The sequence below is a fragment of the Diadema antillarum genome, unplaced genomic scaffold (assembly GCF_040938485.1).
Source record: "Diadema antillarum isolate AM-2024a unplaced genomic scaffold, OU_Dant_1.0 scf00000101, whole genome shotgun sequence".
Lineage (NCBI taxonomy): Eukaryota > Metazoa > Echinodermata > Echinoidea > Diadematoida > Diadematidae > Diadema > Diadema antillarum.
The window spans coordinates 60205-83290 of record NW_027270990.1 but is presented as its reverse complement, the minus strand read 5'-3'; the positions used below and the strand labels follow the sequence as shown (position 1 = coordinate 83290).

Below are 23086 nucleotides of genomic sequence, written 5' to 3'. Positions count from 1 at the left end.
GGATATATTCATCTCTGTTCTATCTCTCACTATATCTGTATCTATCTATCTTTATATTTATATGTTTGTCTGCCTCTGACAGCATCTCTCTTTCTCTCTCTTCTTCTTTGTTTATCTCATATATAGATTCATCACGTATAAAAATAATAATGTATTGCTCTTCTATTCTTATCACCCATATAATCCGCTGCATGCATATGTTTTTATTTTGTTTGGTATGTGCCTGTGTAATCAGGCCTTCAGAGTTGTTTGTCTATGTCTGTACACTGTAAGTGGTAGTGTTTTTGAGGTCACAGACACTAATTATTGGATTGGAAAACTGTCTCCTGTTTGCCAAGAATTTTAGCTCAGAGGCTTATGCCAGATGTTAAGTTTCTTTCACTTTTCATAAATGCATTGTAAATGGACACCCTTGTTTTCAGTATGCAAAGAGCATGTACATTAATTCCCTTCCTATTTGATCCTGAAATTATTTCTGTGATGTCAGGCCGGGTGTGCAGTGTCCTGCAGTTTAGAAATGGATGCATTTTTGAGTGATTTGTATTGACCACTCCCTTCTTTCAGCTGAATAATACATATGCATCGTGAAAGAGAATGCATTGAGACTCAAACTTGGTGTGTGACCACAAAAGTATTTGGACTAATGTAGATGTAGTCTTGGACATCGACGATGTGACAGCAGAATAGTGATATTGATGTGTGGTTTTACCTTGCATGGTCTACGAATGCACGATTGTGTGCAATTACGCACATATGCAACAAATATGCCAATGAAGCTCCCCTAGGGTGGTTTTTGATATGGCAGGGTCTGGCTGCCATTTTTATTTGCATGCTGACGCTGTCCGATTTTCACTAATGCATGTTCCCACTCTTGTATTCCCCCAACATGTTATCGTTGTCCAGGTCCCGGTAAGTACCAACCCAGTCCTTCCTATTCATTGCCATCTCGTTTGCGTTGTGTGATGTCTAATCAGTGGCCATGTATTCTGTCATGCTGTGCTCTATCCTGCGCCGTAGATAATGTAGTTTCTTTAGACACTGGTGGTTTGGGGGCCTATTTTTCTACTCTCATTGTATACAGTGGAAAGTCAGAATAAAGGGATACTGAATACCTGATGCATTGTTCATTAAACATGCCTTTATTGTATCAGACCCCCCCCCCCCAATAAAAAACAAACAAACAGTCGAAACTAATGTAAACTAAAGGATCCTGTCCCATTGGTAACACTTAAAAAAACTTTCAATACTCTTTTTTGTTTTAGGAATGATATGTTTCAATCCATTCATGGAATCAAATGTATGTGGAAGCTCAGATCTGCCTAGCCAATGTGCTGTAAAAACCTATGTGTAACAAAAATAGACATGGCCCGAATTCACGAAGGTGGTACAAATGAAACCATGGTTAAACCATGGACAAAAACCACGGAGTTCCAAGTGTCGCACGGAATATTTCGTTACGAAATTGGTCATTTCGTCGACAAAATTACCGTTTCGTTAACAAAATTAAAATTTTGTGGACGAAATGTTTATTTAGTTACAAAATATCATTCGTTACAAAATAATCATTTCATCGAAGAAATGACTGATTTCGTAACGAAATATCCCATGCGACACTTGGCGCTCCATGGTTTTTGTCCATGGTTTAAACCATGGTTTCGTTTGTACCACCTTCGTGAATTCGGGCCTATATGTAATGCACATCATACAGTGTCTGTCGAGTGTTAACTCCATGTATTATGGAAACACGGTGTGTACAGGTTTTTGTTCGTGTCTTTCCATTTCCTAAAGTTTCCCCACACTCTCTGTTTGCACTCTGTGTTTCTTTGTTCCTTTCTAATTCTTCTGTTTCTTATGCTCCATTCAATCTGTTTACTTCCTGAAACTGCCTTTTTTGCTGTTGTTGATTTGCATTTCCATTTGTGTGTGAATTCATGATGAACTGTAGTATTTCAGTCACTTTTTTCATGCCATCGGCAAAATCAAATAGCAACAAACAAATGATATAAAAGCAAAAGTAGGGTTTGGATGTGAACTGCTCGACATGATAACTCACAATAACATTAGAGAATTTTTTCAGGGGTTGGGAAAGAAATGCTTGCAGCATATCAGGAAAAAAGTAGGAAACAAAGAAACATGCTAATAATTGTTGCTTGTGTGCGGCAGTCACTACCCTTTGCAATTTCAGAATTTGGTAATGCGCAGAGGGTTATGTTGTTTTTCTAGTATGACAAACCTGATTCTGAAGCTCTTATTTCTTGAGTCATAACTGCATGCTCATATTGAAAAAAAAAAAATGTCTGGCAACCTGTGATTGAATTTGGTAATGTGATTTGTGCAAACTAATGCTTCCAAGACTTAGGTCTTCCACAAACATGATGATTCACATCGGCGTATATATGTTAAAGGATCACTGGTCACACATAAGAAACAGAGCTTTTTGGGAAGGTGCGGTATTAGATATTCACATGGTCTGTGTTCTCATTAATATTTAGGTGTTTTCCAGTTCCGTTTACTTGTCGCTGGCATTGTAATCATCCACAGCTATCCTGTTTGTGTGAAAGTGTTTGTGCAGGCTTTATTTTCAATATTAAATTGAAGATGCTGTGTGGTACAAGTACATATATGTACATCCTGTGGCTGCCGAAAACACCCGTCATCCGCAGCCTATGGTCAATTCTTTTTAGAACTCAGCCATAGAGGGATTCTATAAACAGTCCCTCTCAGGATTTCTACACACCATGGTGTATGGCAAACCCATCTTCAGTTTAGCTGCTCATTGCAAGAACCAGCATGCAAATGCAAGGCTTTTACTGTTTTATATGAAGTGATCTGCCTCTCTCTCTATCTGTCTATCCATCCATCTATCTGTTTATCTATTTGTATTACACTGTCTCTCTCTGATTGTATCTCTCTCTCTCTTACAAACACATTTTCTTTTCTCAAAATGCTGGTATCCATAACAATTAGACTGTATGATGTAGGCAACGAAAACTAATCATTTAATGTTTTAAAAGTATTAATCATTCTGCAGAGATTTGTGGCATGCTTGCAAAATATGAAGTACCACCCCAAAAAATAAATAGATAGATAAGATTGAGGCACATTCAATATGCTCTGATGCGTGTGCAGTGAAGAGATGAGGTCTCTCCGACCACGGTCTGTTGTAGGGGCTCAAACAACTCAATCTAGGATCTTTAATTCTCTGTCATTCCTAGCCCATTATTTGATTATGATGATTCATTGTGCAATGCTACATATCACATGAATCATGCCAGTGAGCAAAGTCAAGGGCAAAGAGCAAGGGGGAGGGGGGGGGGGGGATGGGAGGGGAGGAAGGGGATGGGGCGGGGGAGAGTATTATTATGACACACACACACGCATAAAGGCAAGCAATATTCTGGAAGCAATAATATTTATCAGAGCAGCGAGATATTACTCACTGAGAGAGTCAGGTGTCAAGTAATATCCCTGGGACTTGTTAGGGTTTTATCGCGAGGTGTGAAGGATCATATCTGAATGTCATGATTGAAGTTATTCCCATTGCTCATTGGCCCCGTGTCATTCACTGCCAGACTGCCATGTACACAAAGTCAATCAGTCACGGAATTATCTTGTATTCAGAGTTTTGTCTTCAGCAGTGCTTTTCATCACTGTACATTTTCATTGAACGTGAAAATACCTGTTATGTATAAAATCACTGCTCCCATTGCAGATATCCCTCGATTTTAGCACTGGATGAATTTACAAATTGCAATGCATTGAATTGACTTGAATGAAATAAAATTTACTTTAATTGAATGGAAGAGATATACTGCACTCCAAATAATTGAGACTAGCCTTTTATTTTGCTAGGTAAAATATAAGTTAACTGTTTTTGGATAGAATTTGTGTGTTGTTGAATGTAAAAGTAAACAAAAGGAATGAAGCTAAGGTCATAAACAAAATTCAAACACAAGTCTCTGTTAAAAACTCACTCTCTGCTCTATAATTTCATCTACTAATGAACACTTATCACCATATATTTTTTTGTTCTTATAGATTATGGAAGATGATGTTCTTTTGTCTGAAAATATCTACCCCGGGTAGATCTTATTTGGTTTTACATACTTCGGAGTAAGATGGAAATCATTATGAATCTAATTTGAATCTAAAGATCTCTATTGTACTTGAATTGTACTAGTGAAAAAGATTGAATTGTATGCTATCCCAGTAACATTCATTCCAATAGGAGCACTCAGAAAGAATTGATGAGTTTCAGAATGTGTGCATCAAAGTTAGGTTAATGTTAAGGTTACCTTTGTTTATTTATTGATTTTTTTTTTTTGCCTCATGTTAGTCAGAGGACAGTCCTGTGTTGTGTGGCGATATCACTGACACACTACCTCCTTTGCTTCTGTTGGTAAGAAGACCCATGATAAACCAGCCAACATGTGGCAAAACACACATGTACGTTACACACAAACAAAGAATAATTCTTGTAGTCAAGGAAGACATTTTTTTAGGGGGAAAAGGCCTAAAAATAGCTGCTTGTCTGCATCTCAGAGTGAGTCACTTACCTCATACCATAGCTGTGAGCTGATTGCAAATCAAAATCATATGTGTGCACTGTGTGTTTGGGATTGTTGTCTTGTCCGTTTTCTGTCCAGTATTATGTCTTTTATGACTTGTCATCGTGGTAATCTCAGCAATCATGTTGTTGTCACCCAGCAATAGTTATTTCCAAGTAACCCTGCATTTTGATATGATACTCAGCAAATTTTAAGTCCTCTAAAAATCATTTTCCTTAAATATGCTAAGTATGTTATTGTGCTCCCATGGCACAACCCCTTCCCCCACCTCTTTTCATTGGCTGTGATGTCATAATAAACATTTTACAATACTTCATTCTGTTGGAGCCTAATTATATTGGGTTGGACCTGTAGATGGACAAAAGTGAAATCCATTTGTTTGTTGGTTTGTTTGTCTGTGTGCCAAAAAAAAAAGTAAAAAAAAATCAACAAATTTGTGAATGGATGTAACTTACAGGAAAGGTTGAGTATGACACAAGGAACAGATGATTAAAGTTTGGTGTGATCCGGGAATTTTTGTGGAGTTTATGAATGATTTTTGATATTTTGGCAGGTAGGGTTGTGAACTTAGGAGTTTAAGCTGCGCGTTTTTTGAGGTTTGCATACATGCACTAAAGTGTGTGCTCTCGTTTCTATCTGCTAGGGCGAGGTGCACTGCGCAGCTGGAAGTTGATGTAACAAAAGGCTTCTATATTGGGAAATCGGGCGATTTTCAGCATGCATACGTACATTGTATGGGTGGAAATCACTGATGTGTGTGGAAGAACAAGATCAGTGGTGGAAATTAGCCGCTTGACGGAGGTCTGCGCTCTCAGAGTGCTTCTCTAGTCTCTGGTTTGTAATAGAAAGCTTTGGATAGATTACAATTTACCACTATTTACAATACTTGTACCACTTAAACAATCTAGTTTGCCAGAATGTGATGCACGGCTTCCTTATCTGTTGCTGCAAGCTGTTTGTTTGTTGTTGCCGTTACCAATTGCCCTTATCTGAACAAGCATATGAATTATTTTGTTTCCTTGTTTTCGTCTTTAAGCAGCCGTGTGTCACACATGTGTGAGACTCTTTAAGATACAGGACTGGCAAAGATTAACAGTGACTCAAGTTAGGGAAGAGTTTGTACTCGTAAATGGTGGAACAATGAAAAGAATTGTTTATAGACAACATTGACAGCCTTTCATGGCACATTTTAATGAAAACCAAATGAAAATGAACTAGAATGAAATAGTTACCATCAGAACTCTGTTATGGATATGATTTAGTGTGACTTCTTTGATTGCCTTTCAAATATTTCACATGTATTTCACAAATTGCTTAAATTTCATCTAAAAAGGCAGGATTTTGTGATGTAGCCTATGGTGATTAAATAATTGCATCAGCATAATAGTTTTTGGTATGGAATGAATAGGGTTTATGATGATTAGATATCAAAAAAGTAAACTGAGAGAGGGCATCCTATGCCAGATAGAAGCTTTCTTTCACAAGGAGGCAGTAAACAAAGGCCTGAGGGTGAAGTTCATTTCTGATTGTATTTTCCTGTTTGTCTGGCACCTTCCCAGACACAGCCACAAGTTTAAGGTGAGGCATCGTCATCAAGATGTTCTCCATGATGCATTATAATTTAGTTGGGGGGGGGGGGGAGTGTTTGTGTGCCTCAAGTGACCGCTATATTTGGTGCTAATTGGAGGAAATAGTCATTCATTAGATAAGGACTGAAATGGATGGGAATGTGGAACCATGCAGAGTAGAGGGATCTGTTTGTGTCGGCCTCCATGCTCTCTACGTATTACATTCGTTGTTTCCTTGGGAAGCTTGTGCCGAGAAAGATGATACATATGCATGCAAACAATTCACCTATGTTTGGAAGCTGCCTATTGTGTGTGTATACATACATTTTCATTGTGCAAATTGTAGCCCCGTGTAAGGCTACAACATGAATGTGAATGGAGGTCAGCAGTATTTAGAACAATGCCTTCTGTCCCCCGTAGAAGTCAGAATGCACAAGGTGTTTGCCAAAGATTCTGTCTGTTTTGCTCTCAAGATGTATTATTTCTTTTGTGACACAGTTGCTACTGTTTGCAAATAAGTAGGAAAAGTGGGCTTAAGGGAATTATAGAATGATTGAATTTAAGAATGAGTGCATGTATTTACAAGTTGTGAGCATTATAGAATGGGTCTTGCTATTCTTACTTTGTTTGACTAATGCACATGAAGGAAAATTTGAAGTACATACTCTGTCAACACTTCTCCCTTTGAAAACTCCTGATAGATAAACTGTGTATGGTATGTCAGGACACATTCCTTCACTGCTTTCTTATCAATAGTTGCAGAGTAAGAGAATCCAAAGGATGCATACAAGGATTATCTTTGTCTTTCACCAGTGATGGCTGTTATCTCATCTTGATATAAACAGCAATTAGACCGAAGATGGGGGAAATTCAATTAGATTGGAACAGATAGAATCATTAAGCCCCTAATTATCACATAGCACCCGCTAGACCGTTTACTTTGCCTTCCTAATCTCCATCCTAATGGTTAAATCCAAGAAGATCAGAAAGTAGCCCGGACTAATTCAATAACTATCAGATCTCCTGCTCCAGTTTGCCAATGCCAGTGCCCCACAGATTCACAATAAGAGAGAACTTTCGTTCATGGAGCCAGCCATTTTCAGGATATTTTTGTTTGTGCACGTATGCAGCGAGAGAAGCGTATGGGAGCCTCCAATCGTCACATCCTGTGCTTTTTGCGAAGCTGGTCTCGGCACTCCCTCCACTTTTTGGTGGTCATTTGCCGATGCGCAGCTCTCGCTGCAAACAGCCAATGAGTCACCCGGCCACGCTCGCAGCCGCAAGCCGCAGAGCACTGCCAAGAATTGCTTCAGACTCAGTCTCAGCAAGCGGTTACCAGTGTGTGTGTGTGTGCATCTGTGTATGCGTGTTCTAAGTAGTGAAGGAAAGAACCCCTGGCAGTCTTCCGTACAAGCAATTTGATCAAGGATCTATCTGAGACGATTGCCACCTCATCAAGCCAGGTTTCCTCTTGTTTGGACCCGTGTGTGTAATTGTTATCGCAGTGTGACGAGCGACAAGGGGATTAAAAGAAAAAAAAAAGTGACAAGGGTGATTCGTCACCTGTCCTTGCGGGATCTTTGTTTTCATATCAGACTGAAAAAACAAAGGCCTACCTTGGGTGAGGTTGATCACGCCGCCATAGGTGGAGAGGGGGGAGAGCCCCTCGATAAATCTTGGCACCGATGCGAGAGTGTGCGTGTACGTGCTCTCACATCTGCTGGCCGTGGTGCGTGTACAGGACGTATGGCCGGGCAGACATGCAGAGGCTGGACGAGGGTTCTTCGGGTTGCGGGCAGGTCGCGTATCTGCAGACGCTGGCGTTGGGCCGCTGGATCGCCAAGTGCGGGAGCGCCACCATGAACTTCTTGATGGGATTCTTCCAGCGGGGTTCTTACTACATCCCACATGATGAGGACTTCTGTATCAGTCGAAAAAGTGAATATTCTTCCTCTTCAGAGATACCCTTTTAAAAATGTTCTTCTTGTAAAGCCCTGTTTTGTTCTAGGAGGTTGACTCGTGGATGGCTCCATGTTGGTAAAGTACTATGTATGGCTTTTTCAAAATGTGCATGTTGCATATATGTGGGGATAGGGGTTGATCAGTGCAGTGTATTCAATTCTTAGTGCTCTCATACTGTAGCTGTTAGTAAACTTAGAGTAACAATTTTGAAAGAGAAAATGCAACTAATATATGCAATATGTCATGCTCTAGAAAAGGCATGTGTAGGAAATTCTACTTGTGACATTTTGAACTCAAAAGGGAAATGTTGCCTTTCGGGGGGGGGGGGGGAGGGAATTTTGTTTGATGTATAGCACTTATTGGACTCAAGAGGAAAATGTTGCATTTTAGGGGGGTCATTTTGGTTTGAAATGTTTTGAGGCCATTCATTATTGAACTTTGTAGAATCCCTCTCCTTAGCCTAGTTTCAGATGGTAGCAGAAATACATTAAGAGTAGGGTTACTAGGTCTTTGCCCATTGTGACTTTGCCAAAGGGGTACCTGCTTGTCTGGCTGCCTTGTTAACGCTGGGCGACTAATTCGGGACGCCCATCCCTATCCATTAGTTGACCCCCCGTGCACTCTTAAGCAGGGGGGCTTTGTGGCATCCGCTTTTTTGAATATTGGGGTCAAACACCTGCAGGGGAGGGCATCTTCTTGTCGCCACTCTAAACTGACGTGACTCATGGTCAGCCACAGGTGTGGAAGCTCTGCTTGTAGCAGAGCCAGCCCTTCCCCTGCCCCTTTGCCAACCTCCCATCCACCCATCCATCCAAATAGCAGGAAGGCAGGAGTCTCCCTCATCGACTATACCTACTGATTTGTGCTTGCATGTTGTTCCCCACCCCTCCCCCATATCATCTCTGTATTTTTCCCTTTTCACACATTAGACAGAGGTCTTCAAGTACTGAGGGAGAATTATTTTTCTGCAGTTACATTATCTCATTTAATGATTAACATACATGAATTTTCTGGATCATTTAACTGTTTGAGAACGCAGTGGAGGTAATCTTTCCAAGGAATTTTACCATTGTCTGTCCTCAGTGGCAAAACTACACAACCCAAATATGCACACACACACACACACACACACACACACACACACACATAACCTCTACTCAAAGTTCCTATACGGGCCTTGTTGCATATAGAGATGCAATCAAATGTAAGTCAGAAAATCAGACATACATGTAAGGCAGGTAGCAGCCAATCAGAACTGAGTATTCATAGACTTATGTTTGATTTTCTTACTTACGTTTGGTCTAAATTTTGATGAAACAGGGCCACTTTCCTATGTCTAATCAGTCTTCATTTCCTGTCTTTTCAATCATATTTTTCTCTCAAGTGTCTGCTTCCTACCTCACCAGAATACTAAGGGGTTTTTTTGTGTGTAATTTTGTTCATGTGCTAGGATATTTAGAGAATAACCCCTCGTGATTCTGGCTATCCTGCAAGATATGGATACTCTGAGTATTTTCCGTAAAAAGTACACAGAGCTATTTATAGGCCTGTGCATCCACGGCAGTCACCTTTCATTAATCTACTAGAGTAGTTTCATACGGGTTGTCATCATGCATACCTCAGTAGAGTTTAGGACATTTTTCCTGTTGATGTTGTGAAGCACTGTTGGTTTTTTTTTTCTTCTAAATTTGAGTGCATTATTTCTGCACTTGGCTGCCTAATTTATAACTTTGGCCTTGTAAATGCTTCCTTTAATCCATGGAAGAGCGTTGTTGACGCTAGAAGACATAATTACTGCCGTGAGAGAGTCAAGTTGGGTAATCCTGTATGCTTGTGTAAAAGTCGTTAATTGCATTGTAGCATTATTTGGCAACCCTCCACAATCCTTGGTAAATGTGATAAGTAGATAACATCAGATCATTGCCTGTCACTTCACAAATTATCAAACTCATTCCTCAAATGCCAGAACCAATAAATCTCAGGTTTTATAAAAATAGGTACCAAGCAAACATGATAGTAAACATTTTAGTTTTTGTGTTATTATTTCTGTGAATTAATTGCCAATTTGGTGTGATTTTCATGTCCTATTTCTTCATGCATATTCAAGTTCCCCCCTTCCATCCTACCAGTGGATGATTGGATTATATAATATACTTGATTGTTCTTTGTATTTATTTATAAATACCAAACTTCTTGTTGGATGCCAGCCAATCAACAACAAAAATGAAAAGTTTTAACCAAAGTTTTTTTTTTTTTTTTTTTTTTGCCTAAGGCTGTGTCTGAATGTCATTTCCATCCTTCCATGATGCTTAGAAATGGGAAGTATTGGAGACTAGTTATTTCAAATTTTGCCCCACTCCTTTCCAATATGCCTCATAATTGCATTTATGGGTACTCAACAAAACACTGCCCTTTGAGGGTGCCCATTGATACCTCACTAGTTCCTTCACCCTCATGTCATTTCCACTGCCATCATTTAATGATTAAATGAGATTGTGTTGATAATGCGTGATTGTTACTACTTTCAGGACACTTTGGCACATATTCAAGGTTAGTAGAAATTGCTGTAATGAAGGGAAAAAGTACCAAGAGATAAGATTTTTTTTTTAATGGAAAGTTAGGATGGGAATCAATACATTGTGATTTAAAAAAAGAAACGGCAGCAACAAGCTTTATCTCAGTTTTTTTTTTTTTTTTTTTTTTTGTTTTGTTTTTTTTTTTTGTTTTGTTTTGTTTTGTTTTTTTTTTTTGGGGGGGGGGTTTCAGATATATCCTGATGATAATTCTAGGGGAAACCATCTGTTTATGTATTTCTCTAAATTGTGGGGTGAAATTGTGATTTGATTACAATATAATTTGAGGGTCTCCTTATCTTGTACCTGTGATTGACTTGCTAATTTGATATTGTAGAGGGGAATGAATAAATCTAGGGTACTCTGCCAACAGTTAAAACATTGCTGGAATGTGTATTGTTTTTTATGCATATCATTTCCACATGTGATGATGCTGTTTCAATATCCTGCACTTTGCATTATTTTGTAACCCTTCATGTATATCTCAACCAGAACAAAATCAACCTTGATTCAATCAAAGTAATTGACTTTATATTATATGACCCAAATTTTTATTTTGGTGATGCATCAATTAACCCTGTTTCTTGTAAAAAAAAACACATATGAAAATGAAAAATACATAAATAAATAAAAATAATAAATTAATTAATTTTAAAAAATTGATGTCTGCCATGGCAATTCCGTTTCAGGCTAAAGATGCAGAACTAAAACTCGGCAGCAATATGCAACTACGGGCAGTGAAATCAATGTTTAGAATATGCTTGAATGTAGAGATCTTTCTTTAGAAGAAGAATAAGAGGAATATTTCCCTTCCACCTTGGTGAAGGTACAGTACAGTCAGTGTTTTCTGCATTGAAGGAACCAAAGTTTTCATGTTCAGGTGGTACTCTGCAGTATGCTTTATACAGTACTTGAGGCTGCGATGTGCACATGGTCTTGCATCTTAATTCAATACGGAGGAGATAGATAAAGATTCTATAAATGGCTGCCCAGCATGCCAATCCCAGACAGTACTGGGCGATAGGGGGATGATGCTAGGATGACAAGAACCCTCCCCCCCCCCCCCTTCATGGAAGAGATGCTTGGATGCCAGTTATTACAGGAGAGTCCTCCTGCACCCCCTCCTGCCAATACATCACCTGCACCACCATCATCATCATCAAGTCCAGTGTGCCAGCCCTGGAGGGCCCAGAGCAAATTGGCTCCCATTAAGCCATTTCCTTTCACATTTCATGGTTCAGGCATGTTCCAGGAGGGAGGGATGGGAGTTGGATGGTGTTGGGGGGGGGGGGGGGGGGGAATGGGGTGCAGGTAATTTACCATTTTAGGACTTGGCATCGATGAAATTAGATGGAAGCGAGATTTTTGGAATGATCTTTGCCTCTTCACGGAGTATATCCTCCATATTGGCCTGCAGCTGAAGGTTGATATTGGCATTTCATCATGAAATGTATGATCTGCCATTTATGATGAAATTTGCAAGATAGATGCAAACTACAAGCTGAGTAAAAGGCAGTGTTAGAATTGACATACATTTGTGGATTTATCACCCACGCAAGATTATGGTTAGATGTTTTAATTTTGCCTCACACTGCCCATACCCCACCCCTCCCATACACACAGCCATCTTTCCATCTCCTATGTCTTGTCAGCTCCCCTCTCCCTTTGTTTTTGAAATCTGTCCCACTTGTTTAAATTGCATCTTATTTTTCTTAATTATTTCCTGGACTTGGCAGATTGATTTGCGCAAGCCTGTGGTAGGAAATGTGCAACACACAGTTGATCCTTGTTAATCACCAAACCTCACCATGAACTTTGGAGAACCTTAACCTGTTGAGGACGAGTCCGAGTATACGCGGCAAGTGTCTATGGGAAATGTGTATTGTAGCAAAATCAGCCCGTACTGAACGGGTTTAATCCAATGCCTGACTTTGAATGCAAAACGCTCCACTGCACAATTAATACTCATGTATTCAGAGGAGCTGACCTTCATCGTCAGAGAAGTACCCAAAAAAAAAGAAGAAAGATACAATCTTACATTAAACTCATATCTTAATTCATCTAGTGAGTACATGACACTTTCATCATTGTAATAAATAGTAGAAATGAAGAAACTTTCAAACTCAGTGTGAAGTGCTTTTAGTTGTTGTGGATCTCACTGTAATGTGAGAGAGGAAATAGGAGAATTCCTCATGCAGGATTGTAGTCTGTTCTCCAATGCCATGCTCATTGATAGAAATTAGGAACATTTTATTTTCTCTCTATTTCTTGTGAGAGAAGTATTTCACCTTGCTTAAGTAATTTTCTGCAATTTATTGCAGGAACAAGGATTTCTTTTTATTTTTAGCTCACCTGAGCCAAAGGCTCAAGTGAGCTATTGCGATCGCCCTTCGTCCGGCGTCCGTCGTGCGTCGTGCGTCGTGCGTCGTGCGTCGTCCGTCGTCCGTCGTCCGTCGTGCGTCGTGCGTAAACTTTTTACATTTTCATCTTCTTCTTGAAAACCCCAAGACCGATTTTCATCAAACTTGGCAGGTAGCATCCCTAGGGGGTTAGGAACTCAATTTGTTAAAATGGACACCATGCCCCACCCAGGGGGCCCCCAGGGGGCCCAAACCCCCCAAAATTAAGGAATCTGTAAAAATCTTCTTCTCTAGAACCAGAAGTGATAGAGCTAAGTTAATACTATGGGTTAGTACATTGATGACTGTAGTTTCAAGTTTGTTCATGGCAGAATCAGGGGTGCCCCCCTTGGGACCCAGGGGAGGGGGGTGGGGAGGGGTTCTAATGGGGCTTAAATTGTACATTTTCATCTTCTTCTTAAGAACCCCATGACCCATTTTCACCAAACTTGGCAGGTAGCATCTGTAGGGGGTTAGGAACTCAATTTCTTAAAATGGGCACCATGCCCCACCCAGGGGGCCCCCATGGGGCCCAAACCCCCCAAAATTAAGGAATCTGTAAAAATCTTCTTCTCTAGAACCAGAAGTGATAGAGCTAAGTTAATACTATGAGTGAGTACATTAATGACTGTAGTTTCAAGTTTGTTCATGGCAGAATCAGGGGTGCCCCCCCCCCCCCTGGGACCCAGGGGAGGGGGGTGAGGAGGGGTCCTAATGGGGCCTAAATTGTACATTTTTATCTTCTTCTTGAGAACCCCATGACCCATTTTCACCAAACTTGGCAGGTAGCATCCCTAAGGGGTTAGGATCTCAATTTGTTAAAATGGGCACCATGCCCCACCCAGGGGGCCCCCATGGGGCCCAAACCCCCCAAAATTAAGGAATCTGTAAAAATCTTCTTCTCTAGAACCAGAAGTGATAGAGCTAAGTTAATACTATGGGTTAGTACATTGATGACTGTAGTTTCAAGTTTGTTCATGGCAGAATCAGGGGTGCCCCCCTTGGGACGCAGGGGAGGGGGGTGGGGAGGGGTTCTAATGGGGCCTAAATTGTACATTTTCATCTTCCTCTTAAGAACCCCATGACCCATTTTCACCAAACTTGGCAGGTAGCATCTGTAGGGGGTTAGGAACTCAATTTGTTAAAATGGGCACCATGCCCCACCCAGGGGGCCCCCATGGGGCCCAAACCTCCCAAAATTATGGAATCTGTAAAAATCTTCTTCTCTAGAACCAGAAGTGATAGAGCTAAGTTAATACTATGAGTGAGTACATTAATGACTGTAGTTTCAAGTTTGTTCATGGCAGAATCAGGGGTGCCCCCCCCCCCCCCCCGGGACCCAGGGGAGGGGGGTGAGGAGGGGTCCTAATGGGGCCTAAATTGTACATTTTTATCTTCTTCTTGAGAACCCCATGACCCATTTTCACCAAACTTGGCAGGTAGCATCCCTAAGGGGTTAGGATCTCAATTTGTTAAAATGGGCACCATGCCCCACCCAGGGGGCCCCAGGGGGGCCCACACCCCCAAAATGAAGGAATCTTTAAAAATCTTCTCTAGAATCAGAAGTTATAGAGCTAAGATAATACTACGAGTGAGTACATTAATGACTGTAGTTTCAAGTTTGTTCATAGGAGATCCAGGGGTGCCCCTCTTGGGGGCAGGGGTAGGGGGGGGGGGTGGTTGGGAAGGTCCAAATGGGGGCCTGAATTGTACATTTTCATCTTCTCTTCCTGAACACCTCGTGATGGATTTTCATCAAACTTGGCAGGTAGCATCCCGAGGGGGTCAGGATCTCAATTTATCAAAATGAGCACCATGCCCCACCCAGAGGGCCCCAGGGGGCTCCAATCCCCCCAAATTAAGGAATCTGTTAAAATTTGGGCCCTTATTGTACATTTTCATCTTCTACTTGAGAATGCCTGGTCAAATTTTGGTAGAGCTGTGAATAATTTAGATTAGTGATTGCGTGAAAGGTGAACTTGCGATACTCAGGTGAGCGCTAGACCCGCGGGTCTCTTGTTTATATTTCCTCCTTGCTCAGGTAGATTTTTGTGATTTATTCATTTTTGTACAAACAAGGATATTTTTTTTTAATATTTCCTTTTGACAGCTTTAGTTTGTCTCACTCAGAGTTCTGTAATGTTTTGTTCAGAAATGAGGAACTTTGTTGGGTTTTTTTTTCCTCTTCTTTTTTAATTTCTCTGAGGATGTGGGAGAATGTGTGTGGCCATGTGCAAATTATTATCAAAACTCTCAGTAATAATAGCATGAGAGACAGGAAGTGCTCATTATACCTTGTTTGTACGGCACATCTTAGTCATGGTATCTAGAACATTGGTGGCCGGCCGGCTAGGAGGAGAAGAATTTTTTTGCCAATAATCAGACCCGCCTCTCCTGTACCCAATCTTTTACCTTTCTCGAGGAATGAGACAATTTCTCTGGATGGCAGTTAACAGAAGACAGATTTGTGATTTTAAAAAGTAGAAAACATGGGGATGGGAATGTATTAGAGTATGTGAGAAAGAGTTGGGCCTGTATATGGTTTGTGGTGTTAACTAAACCAGTTGAAAATGGCATTATGGCGACTTTCTGACTGTTAATGATGCAAGAAGTTGTTAGCGGCACACCTGCGAAAATGGAAGGAGCAAAACTTGCCACTGCATCTTTCTGAGTGCGATGATTCTGATTCTGTACCAATTTATGTTTAGATGCGTAAAAGCTGTATAGAACAGGAAAGATTCTGTTTGTCTGTCTCTCAGAATTTTTAATCCCATCAACTTAAATTTAGGTGTTAGAGAAAGACCATAGTTTGAACAGGATATGCACACATTCATTTTTCACGTCAGGAATGTAGTAATGCATGTGAACACCTACAGTGTCTGTCACGTGATGTCGGGGACAGTGAAATCAAAGTTTAGGACTGATTCTATCTGACATCTCATTATATACCTTTTTGCTCTTCTTTCAACTGTGAAGGAAATGATAGGGTTTTTTTTTTCATGGGTGTTTGTTGTTCATGTCACATGAGAGAGGGAAACATGTGTGCCCATTTTAGCTCATGGCTATAAATTTTCCATTTTTAAAAGAAAAAAAAAAAGGAAATCACAACAGATTGTGATCTATCAGCATTTCTCTCTGGGACTCCCAATGCACTTACTCATGGTCGCAAGATGGTGCCTTAATTCCTTGATAACACTAATGAAGCGCTCAACTATGGCAGCAGGAGATGGTTTGGCCACACTTAGGTGTACCCTCGGGGGCTTCCTGTCTTTTGTTCTCTTGGCACACACTCAGCATCATCAGGACGGATGACATGCCATTTTCTTTTCTTTTTTTCTCCCTAATCACATGATTTTTTTCCCCCCATGGCTCTTAATAGGCTGTGTATTCATCCTCACCTGATTTCTCAATCTTGAAAAGCCTGTTTGCCAACAGAACAGTAATATGAGAGAGATAGAGAGAAAGATTGTAAAGATGCAGTGAGACTCATGTATTGTATCTATGGCTTTAATATTCTTCTATTTCCTGGAGTCATGTGATCTACAATGTAGATCTGCCCAAGGGGTCATGCTGCTTTCATATTTCTTTCTTGAATCGATGTTTGTCTTTTTTTAGATGCGTCTCATCTCATGCTGTTGCTGTGTGAAGTTACCCTGTACTAAGTCCCCACGACTATAGTGAAAAAAGGGGGGCTGCAATAGTTTTCTGTGCGCAAAGATGCAGTGATTGCCGAGAGTAGTGGGAATATGTCCCAGTGCCGCAAAGTGATCATGAGTGGAGGTAGAATAGAGTTATAGGGGCGAAGTGTTAAGAGTCTTTGGCTAGATTGAGCCCTTCTCTTTCAATCTCGTTCTGTCTGTCTGTCTGTCTGTCTCTCTCTTGAGACCTTTGTAACAACCGTCACCACTGAGTGATGAAGGTCAAGCCCACCCTCGCAATGAGCCGCGCTAGCCTCGGATTTGCTCCGGCGCCTATTTTTGGAAGACAGGCTGGATTAAGTGACAGATGTAGTACTTTAGAGGCAAAGCGTGCAGGCTCGCAGTATGCATGCTGGGATTGTTCAGATTTCAATGATGATATTTACACAGTGAAATGGGGGTTTAGGCAGAGATTGTTTTTGCCTATCCTCACTGGCTTCTACCCCCGAAGAGACCAATATTGTTGCCCCTTTCTTGAGTATAAATGTAAGAATTGATACACATTTGCTGTGCCAGAAATTCCATGATTGGCATCTGTTTATAAAAAAAAAGGAAAAGAAAAAAGGTTCATGTTAAGTTTATGAATACAGTCTCAAGAAAAAGTACTCCCTAAGCACATATTTATATGATGGACAGTAGAAAAAAAAACCAACTTTAAAAAAAAGTGTCAAAGGGAAATCCTATTTGTGGTTGAACGTTGCCGTGACATTCTATAGGGTGATGCGGACTTTGTGGTCAACCCAACTAACAGGAAAGGAGGCAGGCAAATGTTTAAATTTGGGGTATGATTCATGAAAACAAGGGATTTACATGTCAAGCATTTTAAGTCCCATATGCCGACGGAAAGTCTGAACAAGATCCTAGAGATGAATCCTACAAGAATTGTCTCATGACCGATGCAACAAAATATGGTGTGTATCTGTCTTTTCATCTGTGCACAAACCAAATTGTTGGATTGCAGTTGATCCATGGTCAGTTGCCTATATCTAACCTTGAGTCAACAGTCTTTGTCGCAATATATTCTGCAATTTGTTATCCGGGCTGATATTGGTGCGGAGTGTGTATCAAATTGTCGACAAATAAAGTGGCCATCTCCTGTAAATCTCATCATAGTCAATCAGATGCAAGACTTAAATTAGAAACATGATAATCAGTATATCTCAGCTTTGGCTTATATTGCTGTCGCAGGGATGAGACAGTTTTGACATTAGCTGTACTATCATATAGATTTCACAAAGCCATATACATACACAATATATTCATATTTCTGGAATTGTGACTAACCATGACATTGATGCATATATTTTGTAAAGCAAAGTGATTATTCTATTCCTTATGTGATATGATCTACTCTGACAGATCAATACTTGCAGTGATACAGCTGCTTATATATAAAATGCCCTCTCTTTATGTCATATCTGAATTGCTGTATATCCCAAATCACCTCATTGCAATTATCATATTTTATCCCAGAGTCCTTTAAAGGACAAGTTCACCTTCATAAACATAAGGATTGAGAAAATGCAACAATATTAGTAGAACACATCAGCGAAAGTTTGAGGAAAATTGGACAATCGATGCAAAAGTTATGAATTTTTTAAATTTTTGTGTTGGAACCGCTGGATGAGGAGACTACTACAGCTTGTGAGTCATATGCGTACAACAGTATAAAGAAAATGTAAAAGAAAATTCAACATATTTTCACTTTTTTCGCATAATAAAAGAGCACTTGACTTGCCTCTTTCTAAAGGCAGGGGGAATAATATTACCCATAACATTTGTCGGTAACGAGTCAGGGGAATTTATACTTTTTTCAAAAGATGAAATTTTGTGAAATTCTCTTTATATTTTCCTTATATTGTTGTACGCATGTGACATCTAAGTTATTCCTACACTGCAGTAGTCTTCTCATCCAGCGGGTAGTGCACAAAAACTTCAAAAATTCATAACTTTTGAACGGATTGTCTGATTTTCCTCAAACTTTCAATGATGTGTTCTACTAATATTGCTACATTCTCTCAATCCTTATGTTTATGAAGGTGAACTTGTCCTTTAAGTCCTCAAGAAGAGAGACATAGAACTTCTGGCAAAGATGTGTGGTTTATTTCTTCTAAATTCTGTTCGATACCACAGTTTTGCATCTCATGGAACTTCAAAGGAAAAATTAAATGGATAATCCATTGCCAAGTATACCTCATTGTTGCGACTCTTGAATGAAAAAAGTTGGGGAGGGCTGCAAGGTAACATGATTCATATGTCTCGACATCAGTACTGACCACCCAAAACAAACTTTCAGGAGGAACAACCCTCATCAGTTTAGAGCTGTCTGAGTAAAAATAGTACAGAGAGACAGATAGAGAACTTGAAGAAAGGAGAAAAAAAAAGAGATGAAGAGAGTGTAAATTGAGAGAGTTTCAAAGAGAGTTCGCCCGCTGTAATGGGCTTTCCGGCATGATGGAAGTCCTCTCAATACTGGCGTTCCTGAAAGGCAAACCCCGAGGGTCAGCGAGAGGAACTGAGTGAATTTGTGAAGTAATCCAGAGGTCGCCCTGATGAAGTTTGCTATTTCTTGTCCCTGCTAATTAAAGATACAGGTAGAACACCCAGACTTCCTCAGAGTGAACTAATGACCACTGACTGAAAGTCTAGTCTTCCCATGGTTGATAATTGACACTAGTTTTCTAGACATAACCTGTTCTTCTTTTTTTTTCAAGTAGTCTGTTTAGGGTGATTGGTCAGTTTGATTATTGCCTTGATGTGAAACATTAGCAACACATCTGTTCCAATCGTCCAGTCATGATTCACCAAAAAATTTGTCACTTTTATTGTCATGTTTGCTTCAATTGTTACGATATGTGAACCACTAGTTCCAGCTAGTTCCAGACAAAAACCATCATGATAATCAAAAGTCAGAGGCACTATATGAAATAGACAGTAGTATTATTTGAGTATTAATTTATAAAAGTAATGCAGTTCTGTCCACCAGTGATGACCATAAACTGGCATTGTAAACTCTGCTATCTCACACTCCCCCTACTAGCAGAGTCGGGTCAGAGTATGGGGCAGGAAGGCAAACTTTGCTATTTTCAGCCCATTTTTTGTCCAAAAACTGTAGAGGTGGTTTACATTTTGTCTCTACATGTCTCCATGGGATATGCATCTCTTCCGCTCACGCTTCTTGTTCACTCCCATCATTCGTTTCAGTGTCTGTGTGTCTTCTGCGCTCAGGTGCAAGTACATAGTAGCCAATATGGGATCATTTTGAAATCTGCAACCTGATGAGTGACCTGTTTGTTTTCCTGATGATTTTTTTTTTTGATTCCACCATGTTGAATCTTCAACAGTTCTTGCTCACTATTATGGCATGATTAAAACAAAGACATGTGAAAGTCCACTTGATTACAGTGTCCTCTTGTTATCAAAACAAAGCAATATATGACAGATTAAAAAAAAAAAAATCATCAGTGCAAGGTGCTTGGGGTAAATTCGTATTTCTGATTGTACTGTGCCTACACTAACACCTTTAAGAAAGTGTGCCACTGTGTTGACTTGAAGTGACTAACAATAGCTTAATTTCTCTTTCTTAAAGAAAGAAATAGTAACTATATGTCTGTTTGTTGAAGAGCCATTGCTTATCTATGCAAGTTTTAAGTGTGATACTTGCATGTGACTTCATATATGACTGTTATATCCCACTGAAATACATAGTTTCTCATATGGAAGGTTTCAATCTGCAAAGATGAAAAATGTGGGATCAAATTTGCAGCTATCAGTGTAGCTGCATTAATTTTTGTGTCTGCATTAGTGTAATTACCATTTCCACTCTTCCCTTTCTATTGCAACTTCATGTTTCTACTGTTTTGCTCCCTTTTTCTCGTGCAGGCATGGAACAGTCAGCATTCAAATCCATATCAATTGATCACCTTGACGACGCGGACGATGCCATAGTGGGCGCCATCACATTCGCCAACTCGGCGGCGGTGGACAAGCGCATGAGCAAGAGCAGCGACTCGCTGTCCGGCGGGCTGACACAGAGACGGTCCAGATCGACCAGCGTGGGCGAAAAGGATGCAGAGTATGTTCCTCTTAGCTTTTCTCGATCCTAAATTTCTAAATTGTGACCCTGCACCTCAAAACAAACAAAAAGTCGCCAGACATGAATTTTTAGTTAAGACCATATTCTGAAAGGGCAGACTTTAAGCTTTAAAATGATGTATAACTCAAATCAAATGGACTCTCCTAACCTACCTAAATATTGGAAAGAAAGCACAAACTCAGGAAAAGTGTGAACTGAGAAAAGAGGCTCTGAAGTACAGTGTCTATTCAAGCGCTTAATCTTTACCAAACCTTGCTGGCTGTGCGATGAATGGGACAAAAAACAGGAAGTAAACCACCGAGTAACAACAATGAAGGGATTATCAGATTTACCTGAAATTAAACATGCCTCATTGAAACATTCTGTCCATAATTAATACCAACTTTCAAAGCAGTAGCACTATCCTTTCAAAAGTTATTTGAGTTGAAAAGTGAAGAGTGTGGACAAGGTTTTTCAGAAATGAAAAAGGGATTCTAAAGACACACCTAATCACACTATTCTACCAAAAATGTTTGAGATAAACTGCTAAAAAACACACTTTCCTGCCCGTTTTATGATACCAAATTTTAGCATGATGTAAAAGAAGACCCGCTCTTTCAGAAAATATGAAAAAGTCAAGTTCGGCTAGGTTGACCCATTTCACTTATTTTCAGTCCTCACGCAAAATCAGTGTGTGCGACTTTATGTTCGTTTTGAGGTGCACGGTCACAATTTATGATCATGACCTGTCATCCAATTATTAGTATTCTTAAAAGTCTCTGTAAACGTAGTGTGCCTGCAAAGGAAGCAATCAAGTAATTGCAGTGGAAGTATGGACCCAAGGTGCTGTGATGTGATTAGGCAGGTGTGGTGGTTTGGACTTCCTTGTAGAAAGCCCTGGTCATCTCAACGCAACAAGACAAGTTTACCCCTTGGTCACCAGCTCCATTCCCAGTCCACATGTTATATCACCCCTTGGTCACCAGCTCCATTTGAAGTCCACATGTTACCTTACCCCGTAGTCACCAGCTCCATTCCTAGTCTACATGATATACATGTATTACCCCTTCGTCACCAGCTCCATTCCAAGTCCACATGTTATATTACCCCTTGGTCACCAGCTCCACTCCAAGTCCATGTTTTATATTACCCCTTGGTCAACAGATCCATTCCTAGTCCACATGTTACATAATATAATAATATAACATAATATGAATAAAATAATATACATTTTTTTTTTTATTGTAGGATCAAGCATTGAAATGGTAAATACGGAAAATCAGTGTTTGTCATTTGAGGTTTTTTGTGAGCGTGTCCAGAAAAAGCAATTCATTTTCAAGAAATCGTTCATGTATGAGTGACCCAAATTTGAGACAAATATAGCAGGGATTTGTTTATGATATAGTTAACTTCTAAGTTCTGCCTTTGAAAAAGGCAAAACACTTGTTTCCTTGTCCTTATCAACAAGGATCATCTTGACGGTAGAATGAACATGTGCTGAATGTTCTCAGAAATATGATTCAGCATGCTAATTTATGCAAGGTTTTGGCGAAGGAGAAGAGAAGCGGTGTGGCTTATCACCCTTGGCAGCTACAGGGGGAGAGAATTAAGTGATTAAAGGCAAGGAACATGTTGTCAGGCTAATTCTTCTGTTAATTAAGTACTCAAGAGTCGCTCGTAGAAGTTTTCTGCTGGAGAATTATGCATTATGAGGACAGCCCTGCTGCTGCAAGCCGATTTACACATTCAAGGTTTATCGCAACGTGTTTTCATCTTTGCAATATGAGTGCACAAAGACCTGAGGTTCATGACGCTGAGGTGCAGATCTGTGAATGGAATCTTGGCAAATGAATTTGCCTGTGGCGAGATGACTCTTGTCGCGTGTTGCCTCTTCCCAAGATTTAGAGACGGCAACTGAATTTAATCTCGCAGACTTAATTTTCATGATGCTGCTCGTTTGTGTCAAGGCCATGTTATGTAATCTCATGTCTTGAAGATGATTATTAGACATCATTGGCTTTTGCTCACAGCATATCTGTTCTCAAAACAAATGTTTGGGATTTGGATGACATTTCTTAGGCAAGTTTGTGGTGTCAGAATAATTCTGTATCTGTCTTTGGTAGGGAATAGCTTGTTTGATTGAAATAGGTAATAAAGTGTCTAGATATATTTTGATTTTCTTTCATTGCTATTATCTCATTGGTATACTTACCGGTTTAAAAATGTATGTTGTAGGCACAATA

General features: G+C 40.0%; 1 protein-coding gene across 6 annotated transcripts in view; it reads left to right on the top strand.

Annotated features, from left to right (window-relative positions):
• LOC139718893 (uncharacterized) overlaps window positions 1-23086 on the top strand; it is a 129784-nt gene that overhangs the window by 91440 nt on the left and 15258 nt on the right. For all 6 annotated transcript variants that reach the window (XM_071630338.1, XM_071630337.1, XM_071630342.1 and 3 more), the window contains one exon: window positions 20651-20843. In XM_071630338.1, the coding sequence (XP_071486439.1) occupies window positions 20651-20843 (193 nt within the window). The remainder of the gene's footprint in view (window positions 1-20650; window positions 20844-23086) is intronic.